Source organism: Aphis gossypii, chromosome 1 (assembly GCF_020184175.1).
Source record: "Aphis gossypii isolate Hap1 chromosome 1, ASM2018417v2, whole genome shotgun sequence".
NCBI classification, from domain to species: domain Eukaryota; kingdom Metazoa; phylum Arthropoda; class Insecta; order Hemiptera; family Aphididae; genus Aphis; species Aphis gossypii.
In genome coordinates, this window is record NC_065530.1 from 36,992,972 (window position 1) to 37,009,037 (window position 16,066).

The 16,066-nt window shown below is 25.4% G+C and overlaps 1 protein-coding gene across 1 annotated transcript; it reads left to right on the plus strand.

The window, feature by feature from the left end:
* Positions 1-10,517: 10,517 nt before the first annotated feature.
* On the plus strand, positions 10,518-12,415 carry LOC114125689 (MORN repeat-containing protein 4 homolog). The gene is made up of 4 exons (XM_027989454.2): positions 10,518-10,650; positions 11,073-11,259; positions 11,383-11,492; positions 11,776-12,415. The coding sequence occupies exons 1-4, from the start codon at positions 10,641-10,643 to the stop codon at positions 11,928-11,930; spliced, it is 462 nt and encodes a 153-aa protein (XP_027845255.1). The 5' UTR covers positions 10,518-10,640; the 3' UTR covers positions 11,931-12,415.
* Positions 12,416-16,066: the final 3,651 nt, after the last annotated feature.

Genomic DNA, 16,066 nt, shown 5'->3' on the forward strand with positions numbered 1-16,066 from the left:
ACTTTTTTCTTCCATGAGCTATCACTTTTTTTTACCATTGTCTATTGGTTAACACGGTATCTTGTTCCATAACTGTTAATGTCGAAAAAAAATCGAATAAAAAAAACAATAATTACAAATTACAATTTATAGAACACACATTACTATTTTCACCGAATGGTGAACGGTGAAGTGAACGAGTAACACATATAACAAGAGAGGTGGTCACTGACCACTAGTCGTTGATCGCTACTATATTTTATACTGAATATATTTTGATTTTTTTTTGTGAATTAAATACCTAATCAATCACTATAATGTTGTCTTTTGTCTTGGCTATTGTTCCACTTTTAACAGGAAGCTCTCCTTTCCGTGAGTACATATGGGCATGAGGTCATAGCTCCCCAAAAACTCTTTGATCCTCCCCACCCCCAAAATGTGACAAATAAATTCATTATTAATATTACAATATATAGATCAGTAATAATTAAAATGTTATTTATTTATAAATTTTAACATTAATTTTTCAAATTGATAAGAATTTTTTTGTCGACATCATTAAAACAGTAAAACTTAACAACAACAACAACAGCTGTTGTAAACTAGACATATTGTAGATATCATTTAGCTATTTATAATTGCCATTAAAAATGTATAATACTAATTAAGAGGATGTCGACGCAATACTTGTTTTCTCTTTCTAAACCACTCACAGCAGCACATTTGCATTCAGTAAAACCAATCTAGCGTTATTACTTATTAGCTTTAATGTTGAATTGGACTTGAAGTTGGAAACATGTTTGTGCATTGGTTTTCTTAGATATTTAAATTAGAAAGCAAATTAGCAAGTAGTTATTACCTACCTATTTTGTATAAAAATTAAAAATTGAAGATTAAAATACTCATAATACCTTTAGAAAATTGAAATACGTATTACATACCGAAAAAAAATCAAATGTATAAACTCTGTATACTTAACTCATGAGTATAGGACTTTTGATAATAGGTCAATTCACTCTCGTATTAATGTTAACAATACAAAATTGGTTCAGCTAAATGAAAATTTACTTTGAGTGTGGGCTAAAGAAAGAAAACAAACTATAGTACACTAGCATCCTCTTGGCTCGATCCTAATATAACATTGTTTTATATCATAGGTTCCATTAGTGGTTATTTCCTTTTTAATTTTAGCTAGCACTATTTTTTTTATAGTTTCTTATTTGGTATTATAATATTTATTTTGTTGTAGATATGCATATGATGTGACAATACCCTTAGGTACACCCTTTCTCGATACAACCCGAGTATTTAATAATGACAATTTATCAATAAGATATGACGTAGGTAAAAATCTTGTAAGATGTAAAAACTAAAAAGTTTTTGGTAGTGGACATCGATCCTATATGGGTCTGTTTTAAATTATTTATGTAAACTATAGTTATATGTATATTATGATTTATAATACTTATCCATATAGGCTACAAAAATGTAAAATTTATAACGGTATATAATTTAACTTTTAGTTAAAATAAAAAAAAATTGCATTTATGAAATTTTCATAATCAGCTTTATTATTCTGCTGCAGACTACAACCGAATATAATAGTTTATTATAGATAGTATCATCATAGTGGGTGTGCTGAATGACTGAATGAGTCATCTGTTTCACACTATGAATGACGTTACTTTAATATTAACTACCTACATATCTTATTGATAAGTAATTGACTTTTCTGTTGAAAAAGAGTGTCATCATTATTTTTTTGTTAAGTTATCCTTTGAACATATTATGTAAAGGAAATAAACAACTAGTTTAACCTTGATAGTAATCTAAGTTCCAAGCACCTATATCGTTTATATCAGTTTAACGAAATACCTGTAACAACTCGGCAGTTTTCCGCAGTAGCGATGACAACAATATTAAAACTAGGAATTCTCAGCGGGATGATTTAATAAGTTTATTTAAGGGCTTCACAATAATATTTCAAAATTACATCATTTATAATATTTTCAATATTATGCAACATCTAAAACAATTGTAGTTTGTAGTTTTATTTATATTGTATATAATATGGTCTATATAGAGTCTATAAGACTATAACAGCTTTTCCTAATTTGCAGTCCAGGACGGTTTACCTATGAGAAGTTCCTCGAAATTGTCTTTATTATACTTTACATAATTATATTTAGATATATATCTATAAATTATACATTTATATTTTATTTACCTATAATCGAATGATTTGAACGTTCTAAATTATATTTGTGAAATCTAAATATTATAATGTTCTAATTGAATACTAAAATATAATAACATTATAATATTTATAATTTATATCCTAACTAAATATTTTTTCCACACATTTTCTAAAGAGTCCACCAGAAAAACAATTTAAGAAATGTTGGAATAGTAAATTATTATTAAAAATATTTTTTTGTTCACATATAATGACTGTATAAATCGTAAAATATGTCTAGCCGTCTAGGTATTATACTTTAGATAAGTATTGATAGATACTGTCACGTCCTCTCCATTACACAGATTAATAAACATAGTGTTATAGTAGAAACACTAGAAACTAACCTCAAGTCTTAGATCTCATTCATATTTTACTGAATTTTGATTAAAATAATTATTTATTACACAAATTATATAGTGTAAAATAGGTATATCAATGTATAATATTATATTGTATTAACATTAAGTATGTATTAATATAATATTAAATATTTAATATTTATTTAAAATACCATTATCGTGGCTATTAATTTATATTATACTAGTTGACCCCGTGCACTTCGTTGCCCTTTAAAAAATGCCAATTCTATAAAATGATTCATATTGATACTTTGTATAATTTGTTACATAATATTTTGTTTAATGGTGTTCAATACTTAACATTTTCACTGATCATTGTGCAAACACCGCTTTAAAATGCAAATTCTGTAAAATACTTTCTTATTAGGTACTCTTTAAATTTGTGGTACGAATGTACCGTATAAATTTCAAACCTCGATTTATCGTTGTTTAGACTCTACATTTTATCAGTCAGTGAGTTTGTAAAGTTATATTATAATTTATAACTATTTTGCTTGGCGTTTCCCGTAGAAGTGAGCAGTATATTAGCAGGTAAGCAATCCACCACAGGTGGATTACGGAACCCGCAAGGTGTGTAGTACACATAGATCTTATACTATTATATAATAATATAATATATAGTATAAGGTCTATGGTAGTACGTAAGTTTATAATTTTTAACCCTTAAAATTCAAAGTTATATCAATTATCATTTTTTTTTTATTTGATCCAACATACGGTGGATTAGATACAATAATGTGCTATTTGGTGGTTTTTGATATAGTTGATATAATAACTTGACTTATGTGTTGACACACTCACCACTTTATTATTACAACCAATTATTATTATTATTAAAAACCAATAGCAACCATTTATAAACAAAAATTTCCATCACAAATTTCAAAATCTCTGTCTTAGCAACTTGTTTTTACCGATTTCAACCCTTTAAAATTGAAATTTTGAAAAATATTTTCTTAGTGCACGGTGAAATTATAATATTAATCTATTCTCAAAATTTCAATTTGATAACTCAAATAGGTTCGGCTCTACGTTGATTATTATTTAAGTTCACTTTCCTTTGTAAATAGAGAATATTTATACGTTGTACAAGTATACAACAACTTAAGAATATAATAAATTAGTAGGTGCCTATTATGTATTAAAAAAAAAAAATAGTGCAAAGTAATGATTTGCATTATATACCTTATACGTTACATAACGGACCATACTTCCAACACTTTTATAGTTTATAATTTGTAAAATAAATATATACCTAGGTATTATACCTATTATATTACATTTAAGACTGGGCGGAATCGATAGGTTAACCTAACCCGCGACGGCGTCAATATATACACATTATACTTAGTGTCACATAATTACTACTTTTATACCCTTGTGTAAAAGTATTTTGAAAGGCTTTTGCCATACAGACATAAGTGAAAATATAGAGTGTGTTTAGTCAAAAATTGAAAATTACAACCCTCCTCCCCAAAATAAACTTCAGGGGTAGATCATGGATAGTGAATGATACCATGATGATAATGGAAAATCAGAATATGGTATAAGGAACTCTACACGACAGACGGCATAGCTATGAGCCCGACTTAATATTATTGTATCGTTCGTGGATCATACATAGCATTATAGCAACTGTGTAGTGAGTAAGTAATGTCGTGTGTAACAAAATATATCTGACGGCCGATTTAAGTTGATGGTACGGTCGCGGCCGCGGCATAGCATTGCTCATCGATATCGACGTCACCATAGGCACAAATATATGAAATAACCCTAATTTTTTAGCCCATGATATTGATTAAAAAAAAACGCGGAGCTTAGCCCTTACTATAGTTATCGATACACAAATACAAATAATTATTTACCAATATTCAATTTATTTTATTTTGTATAAATTAACCTAGTATCCATACGGCTAACATAGTGCAAACGGAGTACCGGACAAACACACATTATCATACTATTTGTGTTAAAATATTACATACCATATTATTCACTTGACATATTTTCTCAGAAAAAAACAATACTTAAATCTTAAGTTTACAGTGGTTCACAACTATATCGTCTATTGTGTCGTGTATCTGTTATTGTATTCCGGTTAATCGTCATAATCATAATGCCATAATTTATAGGTACTATAACCTGGAATGGTTTATAATAAATCAGATTATCAGGCTATCAGGGACGTTTTCAGATTTTGACCTGGCTTTATTGTCTGTGTATAAAATCACCTATTGATTACTTTAAGTATCTTAAGTATCTATACTTGAATTATTTGAACCAAAAAGGCCTCTATCAATATGAAAACTTGGTAATCAATAATGAACTGTATACTTGCTGTTCTCAATAATTATATTGACTAAACTTAATCAAATCAAATAGCATATAGAAGTAACCGACGTCCAACCGTACTTACTAGCAAGTATTTGATATAATACGAATTATAATTAATAACAGGATTCCCACATTTTATTTTCCATCGTATTAACGGGCATCGAAAATAAAACTTGGTACTTATACTTTATGAAGATTCTATCCTTGAAGAGGGGGACTCATATAGCTTTGGCTGGGTCTATAAGTTTCTCCAAGTCCCCCACCCTATTTCGCACGGTGGTCGTCCCATGTTGAAATTGTTTGTATGCCTACTTGAAAGTAGAAATTCCGTGGCCACACCTCAACGATTGCATTGCATGCGTTCTTTCATATAGGTACGACGCTCATCACTCATGGTTCATCTGTGAGTACCAAAGATAGCAGCGCGTTTTTTACGCAGTATCGTTACATATCTAGTTTTTTCTTAACTCAATCGGAAAATCAAACCGATGACAGAGTTAATGAATGTAAATTGAACTAAATATAAAATTGTATGTTGTTTGTAACGACGTAACAGTTCACGACTACCTATATAGTCGTGAAAGAAACACTACTTAGTGCTTACATGGAAAGTTAGGTATCGCATTCTGGAAACTACGCATACATCGGCTATTTATTATTAAATTCCTCTAAGTCCTAAATGGTAGATGATAAAAATAGGATATTTTAGTTTGTAATTTTTATAAAAATAATTTATTTATTTTCGCCAGTAATGTTCATTGATGAGTATTTGAACAATTGTTCCTATTCTTACAACTTACATGGTACCCATAAGAAACTTATGAATAATATGGGACATGGATAACACGATAGTTACGATGTGCATTTAAACTTGACGTACTTATCAACTTCGGCTCTTGAAATAGGTGAGGCGTGGAAATCGTGTGGATCGCAATTCACAAATATAGATCAAGACTAACAAGACTCGTATCACTGGAATTTTGTTTTACTATTCTCATTACAAATGTGAGAAACAGCCACTTAATCAAACCAAATCGATAAGAAGAGGTCATATACAAAAGTTATTCTTTCTTGATTTTTGTCTACAAACTGTAGTATAATTTGTTGTATGACGATTGTAACGTACTAACGTGTATTGATCAATAACTATTCATGTAATTTGACTTTTCTATTTTTCTCTCTCAATATTTTGTTGTTATTTTAAAATTAGTGGGTCGATTTTGACTGATCTGAATTTTATTTTTCAAAAAATTACTCAGTTGCCTATTGAAACAGTTAGTAAAATATTTTAAGCATGCCGGATATAAGAAGGAAAGTGGGTGTGGGTATCCTTGTTCTGTTGTTATATAAAAAAATCTATCAATATAAAATGTACAATAACATATGTATGATTTATAACATATTTCCAAACTTTTATCAAGAAAAAAAATAATACTGACATTACCTACTTATTTAAAAATATAATAATGTTTTAATGTTTATCTTTAATTATATTTTTGTTTGAGTCTTTTATATAGTTGCTAAATCTTTATCAGATTATCGGTTGATGACCGATGATAATTGTATATTATTTTAATGTTAAATTGAAGTTCGATGTACGAATATACGATAATATAATTTAAATTCTAAATTTTTCAAAAACACATTTTTTTTCGCCCTGTTAAAATAAAGAGATTTTTAATATAACATGTTTAAACATAATATTGATATATTCTATAGTCTATACTATATATACACATATATAAAGATAATTGTTTCAGTAAAAATATTTTGTATTATAAAAATATAATTTTTAATTTGTACTTACACAGTTATACGTTTGGTTTGTTTTATGTCAATACCCGGTACATCGCATAGCTCCATCTATGTAAAGATGCAGCATTTTTATTAGCACGTCAAATAATATTCTAGATTCGGCATTGAAGGTAGGTATACAAATGAAAATTACACATGCACTTCAAATGAATATTGAAAAAAAAGTCACCAGTAGGCGGTTAAGTATATTTCTGTGTAGCAAATAAAAAAAATAGTGTGTACCTACTAAAACTATGTATATAAATTATACATAAAAAAATATAAAATATACAATAGTATGATTTAATTATTTTCGACTTGTACAAGTGAACCAGTGAACGAGTTGTATAATTTTTGTAGGTATAATATTAATATTATGTATCTTGATTTGATATATATGTATGTGACGTAACCTAACGGTTACTCCATAATGTATTATGTCTTACAAAAATAAACCACTAGATTGAGCTGTACTAAAGATTTAGATTTTACTTTAAATTAAATTAAATTTATATCTTATATCGAATTCTAAACTGCGCTGATTTTGGTTATGATGAATGAATGAAATATCAAATTACACTTATCATTGTGAATTATAGTAAGTAGGTACTTTATTAAAACAATTAATATTATGAAACTTTACATCTCATATAAATTAATAAATAACATTTTAATTAAAGATACCTATTGATTTTTGAGATCTTTTTTAAAGGTTGTTGGTTAAAATAAATCTTCTTTTTTATAGCATTATACATTTATGAATTATAACACATATTTAATATTGTTTACGTACCTTTATTTTATTGTTTTTGAAGTATATATTAAAGTATTAAACCATTTAAATAAAATATTTCCCTTGTAAAATAAATAAAAATACAATAAATAAAATAAAATTTTTAAAATGTTGTATCTCAATTTGATATTTGTACCTATACGATTGCATCATGAATCCATGATTTTTAGAAATTTATAAATTCTTGTAAATTTAATTACTTTTTTTAAATATATACTCATAAGCTTGGTTTCGGCATTAAATAGTTCATTCGTTTCACTTTCGTGATTTAGGTTGTCTATAATTTAGAACTACAAACGAATAAGTGTATACTATTCTGTTTAACTTAACCGAACTTAACGACTTTATAATTAATTAAATATTCATAATATAATTATTATTTGTTGAAAAATATATCTATTAACTGGTTAGCACTTAGTTACAAATTATAAAAAAATAAAATAAATATATTTTAAGAATAATTTTATCTTAAGTATCCTTTCTGTTTAGTACTTACATTTAATATAAATAATTGTATTAATTTAACCTTGTGTTATACGTCAGAGGAAAATTGTTAAGAACAACTTTTGGCATCAACCAAGGGCATTTTATAGAATTATATTTAGGGGGGAGATACGCTTAAATATATTGTTATAATAATAATAATAATATATATTATTATTTACGTAGATCTTTGATATATAAATATAGATAGGTACTTTGTGACTTGTGTTAGTGTGACTTTTGATTCTAAATTATTTAAAATATTATGTTATAATGATACGAATTACAAATAAGAACTTTACACTTTAATGTGGTTTAGGTCTATTGAATGTATCTACGTATTTAATTTAAATATTCTATATCATAATATAATAGTAATTAATTTATTATTGTTATATAAATTTTGTTACGTAATTTATTATAAAGAAAAATAGTTAACCACCTATTAATTATTGTATTGAGTTTTCCATATAATATTCTCACGTATGCTCATAAAAAATATAATTTAATGATTTATATAAATACATTTGGTAATATATAATTTAAATTTTGATGTTATGTTTAAAGTCATTTATAAATATTATATAAAATAATTTAATTATAACATTTTGCATTAATAGTAGACAGAGTATTAAATTAACTGAGAATAGTTACCATTTATGAATATTCAAGTTGAATTCCATCGTGATCATGTAGATAGTTGCATGTTTTTCTAAATACAAACGTATTAATATTATGTATATTGAACTATATTTAGAAATTAAAATCCTTCTTTTCTGGGCCTAGCAAATGTTAGTGCTGGAGTCGCACAGCCTAACCTAGCCGTATAAGATGCGATATCCTTTTTTCAGCTTCTTCAATAATAATAGGTATATTATATAAATCTGACCAATCCACATCTTCTGATGACAAGATTATACAGTTTTCTTAAAGTTTAAACCTCCCAAATAATTTTAAACAATATAATATAAATCATGTTAAATATTGTAAAAAAATGGCACTCTGTTAAATAAATCAATCAAAATTCGAATATATTATTATACATTCATATTGCGTCTTCTAACTTATCCTAAAATGTCATTTTGATGGATCACTAACAATTCACCACTGGAAATTAAACATTTTTTTTTTTAATAAATCAATTATTTATTTGGAAATTGTGTGCTACAATTATTAATTAATAATCTTTGATTATCTTATTTTCATAATTCGTCATACACTTTTTTTCAACAACAATTATTCTACAAAGTCTTTATATTTTCTTTTAATTTTTGTGGAATGCTCTGATATATATAGGTATTGTTCAATTTGCGATTTTTAAATGATTTATGAAATATTTCCAATTACTAGGATGACAGATATTTAATGTGGTTGAAAATCCATTATTATGTCAACCCTCGTGGAATTATTTGTTCATGGAATGGTTTCTTCAATACCTATATGAATAACAATTCCATAATAATAGGAAAAGTTTTCATAAATTTCTATGACCCATTTGTTTAATCTAAGTATTTCCAAATTACCGAATTCATTATAGCGTAGGTATTAAAATTTAAAATATCTTTTTTACAAAAACAAAAGAATCTTTAGATTTGACAACATTACAATTTAAAATATAAACTTTAAGTATAGGTAAGAAAAATCTTATATGCAATGAATTAGCCATGATTAATTTTATTATCAACCGGATATTTTTTTATATAATATTTAAATTCCTTTCTCTCAATCGTTTAAAATATATTTGGATTCAATAATTGCGATTTGCGACCATCGTCTTACTTGGTCACATCACATTAGAACCAAAATACTAGCCTTGAGTGCGTTATTACCTAAATATACTTAAAATAATAAATATTAATTTCTCAAATCAAATTCGAAAAATTAAATAAAGAACTTTTTAAGAAAAATTATTTAGTTTAGACAATGTGGACATGACTTAAATTTTGAAGCAAAACCAAAACATCAAAACTAATGTTAACAAAATTACAATTTTTTGAAATACTGCAGTTATTCGTAAAATATGTAATAATGTTCCCCTCATAATATCTTTATTATAACAATTTATATAGATATAAAAATTAAAATATGATACGAAAAAGCAATAACTTTTCAAAATAGATTTCACTTTATACTTTCTTATTGTTTCAGTCACCTCTTAGCTACAATTTAAATTTCAGGAGAACAAGACGACTTAAAAGCAAATTTTTACCGTGGTCTTTTATAAATGGATAAAATATGACAATTTAATGAAAACAAATTAAGTTTTACATTTTACTAATCAGTACATTGTTATATTTATATTCATTAATCACATTTATAGTTATCGCGCCCTATTATAGGTTAAAGATTGTACATATCCTTTAAAAACAATAAAATTTTATTAATTAAAAAAAAAAACTATAGGTATGAAGATTATGTGAATATGATCGTATACAAAATTAGTACTAAGTTACGATATGGTGATATCTATATACGTATATTTAATACAATACCATAGCATACTTAGAGGAAGGTACGTTTAATTAAATTAAATACGTGAACGCTAATCGATAACAAACAATGAAACCCCATAAGAATAAAACATTCTTGGTTTTTGTTACTTGCAATAACGTTGGTATTTATCATTTTATACATATTGTGTAAATTTTGGTGTATAATAATGCAGCCAGGTAAGATAATTAATGTACCATAAGATTTATTAAAAAGACTAAAATAGGTGTATAATATCAATTGTTTTTTAACGTTGTCTAAGTAGTTTTAATTATTAAATTAAATATTTTGGAATAGCGGTACCTATACTAGTATACTTATTTAGTACCTATTTAAAAATTAATGAAAGTATTAAGTAATCATATATTTTAGAGTATAAAGCATATTAAGTATGTAACACATTGATAGAAATATTTATTAATTTCTAGTAAATAAATGTTTATTAGACCATTTATTACAATGAATAAAATGTATGAAAAATAATAAATAAATAATGATATTATGTATAAAATATAAATTAATAAATGTTCATATATAAAATATTAAAAAGTTATTTCAATACTAAGCGATTTATTGTAGTATTCTTTTTATTTTATTTTAGCCAGGGTTACTAAATTTGGAGCTTATGTGTACGAAGACGGTTCAAAATACATAGGAGATTGGAACGATCGAGGTCGAAAACATGGATTGGGTCACGTCCAATTAAAAGACAATACACGTTATGAAGGAGGATTCAGCAATGGACTTTGTTCGGGCCTTGGAGTTCTTCAGTATCCGGATGGAGCGAGGTAGCTACTTTAAAAATAAATAATAAATAGCAATAAGCAATTAATGTTATTATTCAAGTAAAATGGATAGTAACTCATTTATGCTTTTTAAATTTATATTAATGTAATAATGTAACCTTATAGATATGAAGGAGAATTTATGGAAGGATGGTTTCATGGTCACGGAATGTTTTGGAGGGCTGATGGCATGAAGTACGAAGGCCAATTTCGAGGAGGTCGTATTTGGGGATTAGGTAATAGAGATTACAGTACCTACTTACACTTAAATAAAACCACTTAAACACATAAACAGAAAGTTAAAATCTAATCTATTTTTGGCATAGAAATACAAATATATATAATATATAATATATATTATATAATAACTTACCTATTATTTGTATAAAGGTAAGGGTACGTGTAATATGATAGTATTATAATTTTAATAAATACTTACCTCTATGATAAATTAAATCAAACAATGTGATAAAAATATAGGCCAATATAATATATAGTATGATTTATAAAACTTTATAGGTTTAGTAACTTTTAAGGATGGATCTCATGGACTTCCAAGACACGAAGGATTTTTCAAAGATTGCAAATTTGTACAAAAGAAAAAATGTCCGGGGGTCGTTACGGATGCACAACGAGCAGCTTTAATGGCAAGAATACAAACTGAACAAACATAATTATCAATTAAATTTTTCTGTGTATAGTATGAAGAATTATAATAATATTTAAAATACAAATAAAATAAACAAAATAATTCTTATTTATTATTTAGACTAGTTAAGTTTAGTTTAGTATCTACTAGAAATTGGATTTTTTTTACTAATCTTGGCATATTTTGTTATTCTTGATAATTCTGATGTTAAAACGACACTACATACGTATGCGTTATCTTAAAATGTTTATAACATCACAAATTTTATGTTCACAATAATTCATTTTACTCTGTTATTTTTAAAACTAGAGTGAGTTGACTAGAAACGTTTGCTAATTTATTGTGAACGTACAATTTTCTTATTTGTACATTTATAATACGGAGACAACATATTACGCGGTTGTGGCGTCCTCTTAACCATCATAAAAATATTTTTTAATAATGTCCAGCTATTCTACACCCACAACCACATATATATATAGAATATAGATAAAATGTTCATACTGTTCATAGTGTTTTTTTATTGCAAATAAGTTTTTCTTAATAATTTAATCAACCATTTAAATCCAATAAATGAACGATCGAAATTATAATGAAATTGTAGTCTTGCATTTTAAATTATTATTTACACAAAATATACGATCTACGAGTATATTTATGAGGACAGTAAGATACAGTATAATATGTATATGGGATACGGTTAAGATACGTAGTATTATAAATTAAATGAAAAAATCTTTATCTGTAAATGAGTGGATAAATTGGAAAGAATTGTCAATCGTCATTATACACTCACGGATTAATTTATTTTTAGATTAATTTATATATTTTTTTAAATTTTGTAATCGAAAAAAATTAATACATAATTAGTATTGTTCAATTGTTATTGTGTGTTTTTTAAATTAAATATTAAACAAATATAGTGTTTAATAGATTATTTACATATAAAAATAATAAAGATAAGTTAATTTTAATTTTTACTTGATTATGCTTATTTTATACTTACTATCTCTAAATATTATAATCTATATTATAAATATTATAATATTTAAGTCATAAATATGAACTATGTTTATAATATTTTGTTACACTGGGTAGTTATATGTATTTTGGATCGAGTATTTCTAACCTAGTGAACTTGACCTTGCACTACTACAACCTGCAGTGATAAATAAAGTGTATACATACCTAGGCATGTATGTATGTGCTAATAAATAATATTAACATAATATTATATAAATATAATAATATATATACATATATACCTACTAACAATATAAATATATCGTTTTGAATTGATACCATTTAATAGTAATTTAATTAGAATTATTTTATTTACGTAAATTAATATTTATGAAAATGATATAACTATTACGTCAAAGAACGGTGAAGTAAAATTTGTATTTATTAATTACCTTTTAAATTCTAGTAATTTGATACAATTTTTCTGACTTTTAGAAGTTTATTTTCAGAAATATATTTTTTAGAATATTAATTTTATGCTTTTATGATACTAGACGGAGTAAAAATAATCCCAATAGAGAAAACTCTAAATGCCGAACTACTTCAAAGAAAAGACAATTTTTCTAGACTATCAATATTTATACAATTTTAATTTTACTAAACATATAAATAAAAATCTAACAAAAATAAAACTATTTAAAATTATTTAGGTATCTATAACCGACTGGAATTTGAATTCAGAGATTAAAAGAGGAGAAGGAAGACATTTTCCAAAACAAATAGGAGAAAAATATAATGTCTTGAAATTAAATAATAATTAATAAATGTAAGTAAATGGGTACCGCTTTACTGTGCAATAGGTCTCGACTAGGGTCACTGTGGTGGATGTGTCTAATTTGAATTCATTGATATACATTATATAAGAAAAACGATTCGGATACGGTCATCAGCCTATATATTATCACAAAGTATATTTCATATTATGGTTTTTATATTGAGTAATTTATTTTACTACACAAGTATTATAAGTAAATAGGTTAAATTAATTGTTTCCAAAAATAACATTTGAAAATTTCATTGTGTATATAAAATATAATAATACATACGTAAAAGTTTTATTTATCCATGAATAATTATTATTTTAAACATATAATTTTAACTTTCGGGACAGTAAAACCTTTTTGGGTACTTGAAAGTTGAAACTTTTAACGTGTATTATTATTTATTATCTAGTATACACACAAGTGTTATAATTTCAGCAAAAAATAATTCAATCTATATTTTTAGTAAAATACAAAAATAAATAACTTTAATTGCTGCAACACACTTAAATATATTATGTAAATTATAGGTACTTATAGTAATATAGGCTGAAATATCGTTTCCGCTAAGAATCGTTAGGTTAAAATTCATTGAATTCGAATTCAATTCATACCTACATTACAGTGACGTACTCCTCAATGACGAGTTTCTCTCAACACTTACTGATTTTAATAATAATAATGTATGCATAAGTATACTAATAAACAATAATAATTAATACAATTATACGTGTTTTTAAAATAAACCCCTAATTTTATTTTTTACATTTAACTCAAATTACCGTATAAATTGTGTAGGACCAGGACGTAGGCATAGATATTATTTTTTATATAATAGTTAAGGGGTGCCCAATGTCCATCGTGTATGTAGTCATGTTTGTCCTCGTACCTCGGTACATTCACGCCCACCGACTATAATTATGAATGTTATACCTACTCTGGTATCTACCTCTTGGCTCTTGCAAATTAAATCTTAAAACAGCATACATAACTATTTTACTAGAATATATTTAATGGAAATTTATGATGAATCATGTTTTAAACTATACCCTCATAAAATGATGCCGTTCTCAGATTTTTACGTAACATGAAAATACATTTTTTTTTTATTACGAGTTTATAGGTCATTTTATAAGTTGTTTGAAATTATAAAAAAGAGACACTCTATAAAAAGCATAATTAAAAAAGTTATTGGTTTGCAGGTACAATAATATTATAAGACTACATACATATTATAATATGTAATATTATACAAATATAATATAGGTAGTATTTTGCTTGATTGAAAAATTGTAAAATAAATTCTAAACAACATAATAGTTGTTTGGAATGATAATTATTTATACTTTCTGTAATTTAAATTCAAGTAGGTATTTTTACAATTTATGTTAATAGTTAGAAGTAAAAACAATATAATATTTATGAACATTAATTTATAAAATGTTATTTATTATTTTTATTATCTACTTTATTGGCAGTATTTCAAAATAAAGTTTAAGTTATCTAAATAAAATGCCTATTAATAAGTTGAAAATTCAGAATGTTAACTTTTATGTTATTTGAATTGGTAATTTGTTAAATGCAACTAAGAAACCAACACTTATTTCTACGTTTTATACATTTAATGAATAATAGCTACAGAATATAGTAGATATTATTTACTATTATGATAATTTATATGTTCTAATACGAATTTACAATAGATAGTAGGTACACTACGTCATATAATTTAATAAAAATCATAAAACTCTAACTGCAATTTACTTTGTAAATTTTTAATTTATTATTTATTGTTGTTTATATATTAAAAATCTGAAAAGGTGATCATTATATTGATAAAACGATGAATACATAAAACATACCTGTACTATTGTACATAATATTATAATGATAAAATTAGAAATTAATCCATTATATAATGAAAATATGATACGTCAAGTCATACACATTATATTATGCATACTTTATAATAAATAAATTATTCGCTCGTTTGTATTTACGTCTATATGCAATACAAAATACATATATTAACGATATTATTATACTTAACATTATGTAAATGGAATAGATTATAAGGAAAATTGTCGTGTACAATGTATATAAGCACGTAGCATAATATTTTCAATATTATTATACTTCCATGCTTAATTATTTAAACAAATATTGTTGAGAATTGCCTCGATAATAATTATTTAAAAACACACGCCAACAGACGTGTATGTATATTATTATAGTTGAATAGTTCTGTAATATCTACTGCTAGTATTATATCGCTGTATAATATATGAATACCGTCAAGTTATTTAATAATAATTATTATTGTATATATTTAATTATATTATGATATTATGATAACTTCTACCGGCTAGAAGTAGAT

What these genes read in the sequence shown, in the direction of transcription:
- LOC114125689 (XM_027989454.2), top strand. An exon ending in CAGTATCCGGATGGAGCGAG is followed by an intron (nt 11,260 to 11,382) that starts GTAGCTACTTTA and finishes GTAACCTTATAG; the next exon opens with ATATGAAGGAGAATTTATGG. An exon ending in AGGTCGTATTTGGGGATTAG is followed by an intron (nt 11,493 to 11,775) that starts GTAATAGAGATT and finishes AAAACTTTATAG; the next exon opens with GTTTAGTAACTTTTAAGGAT.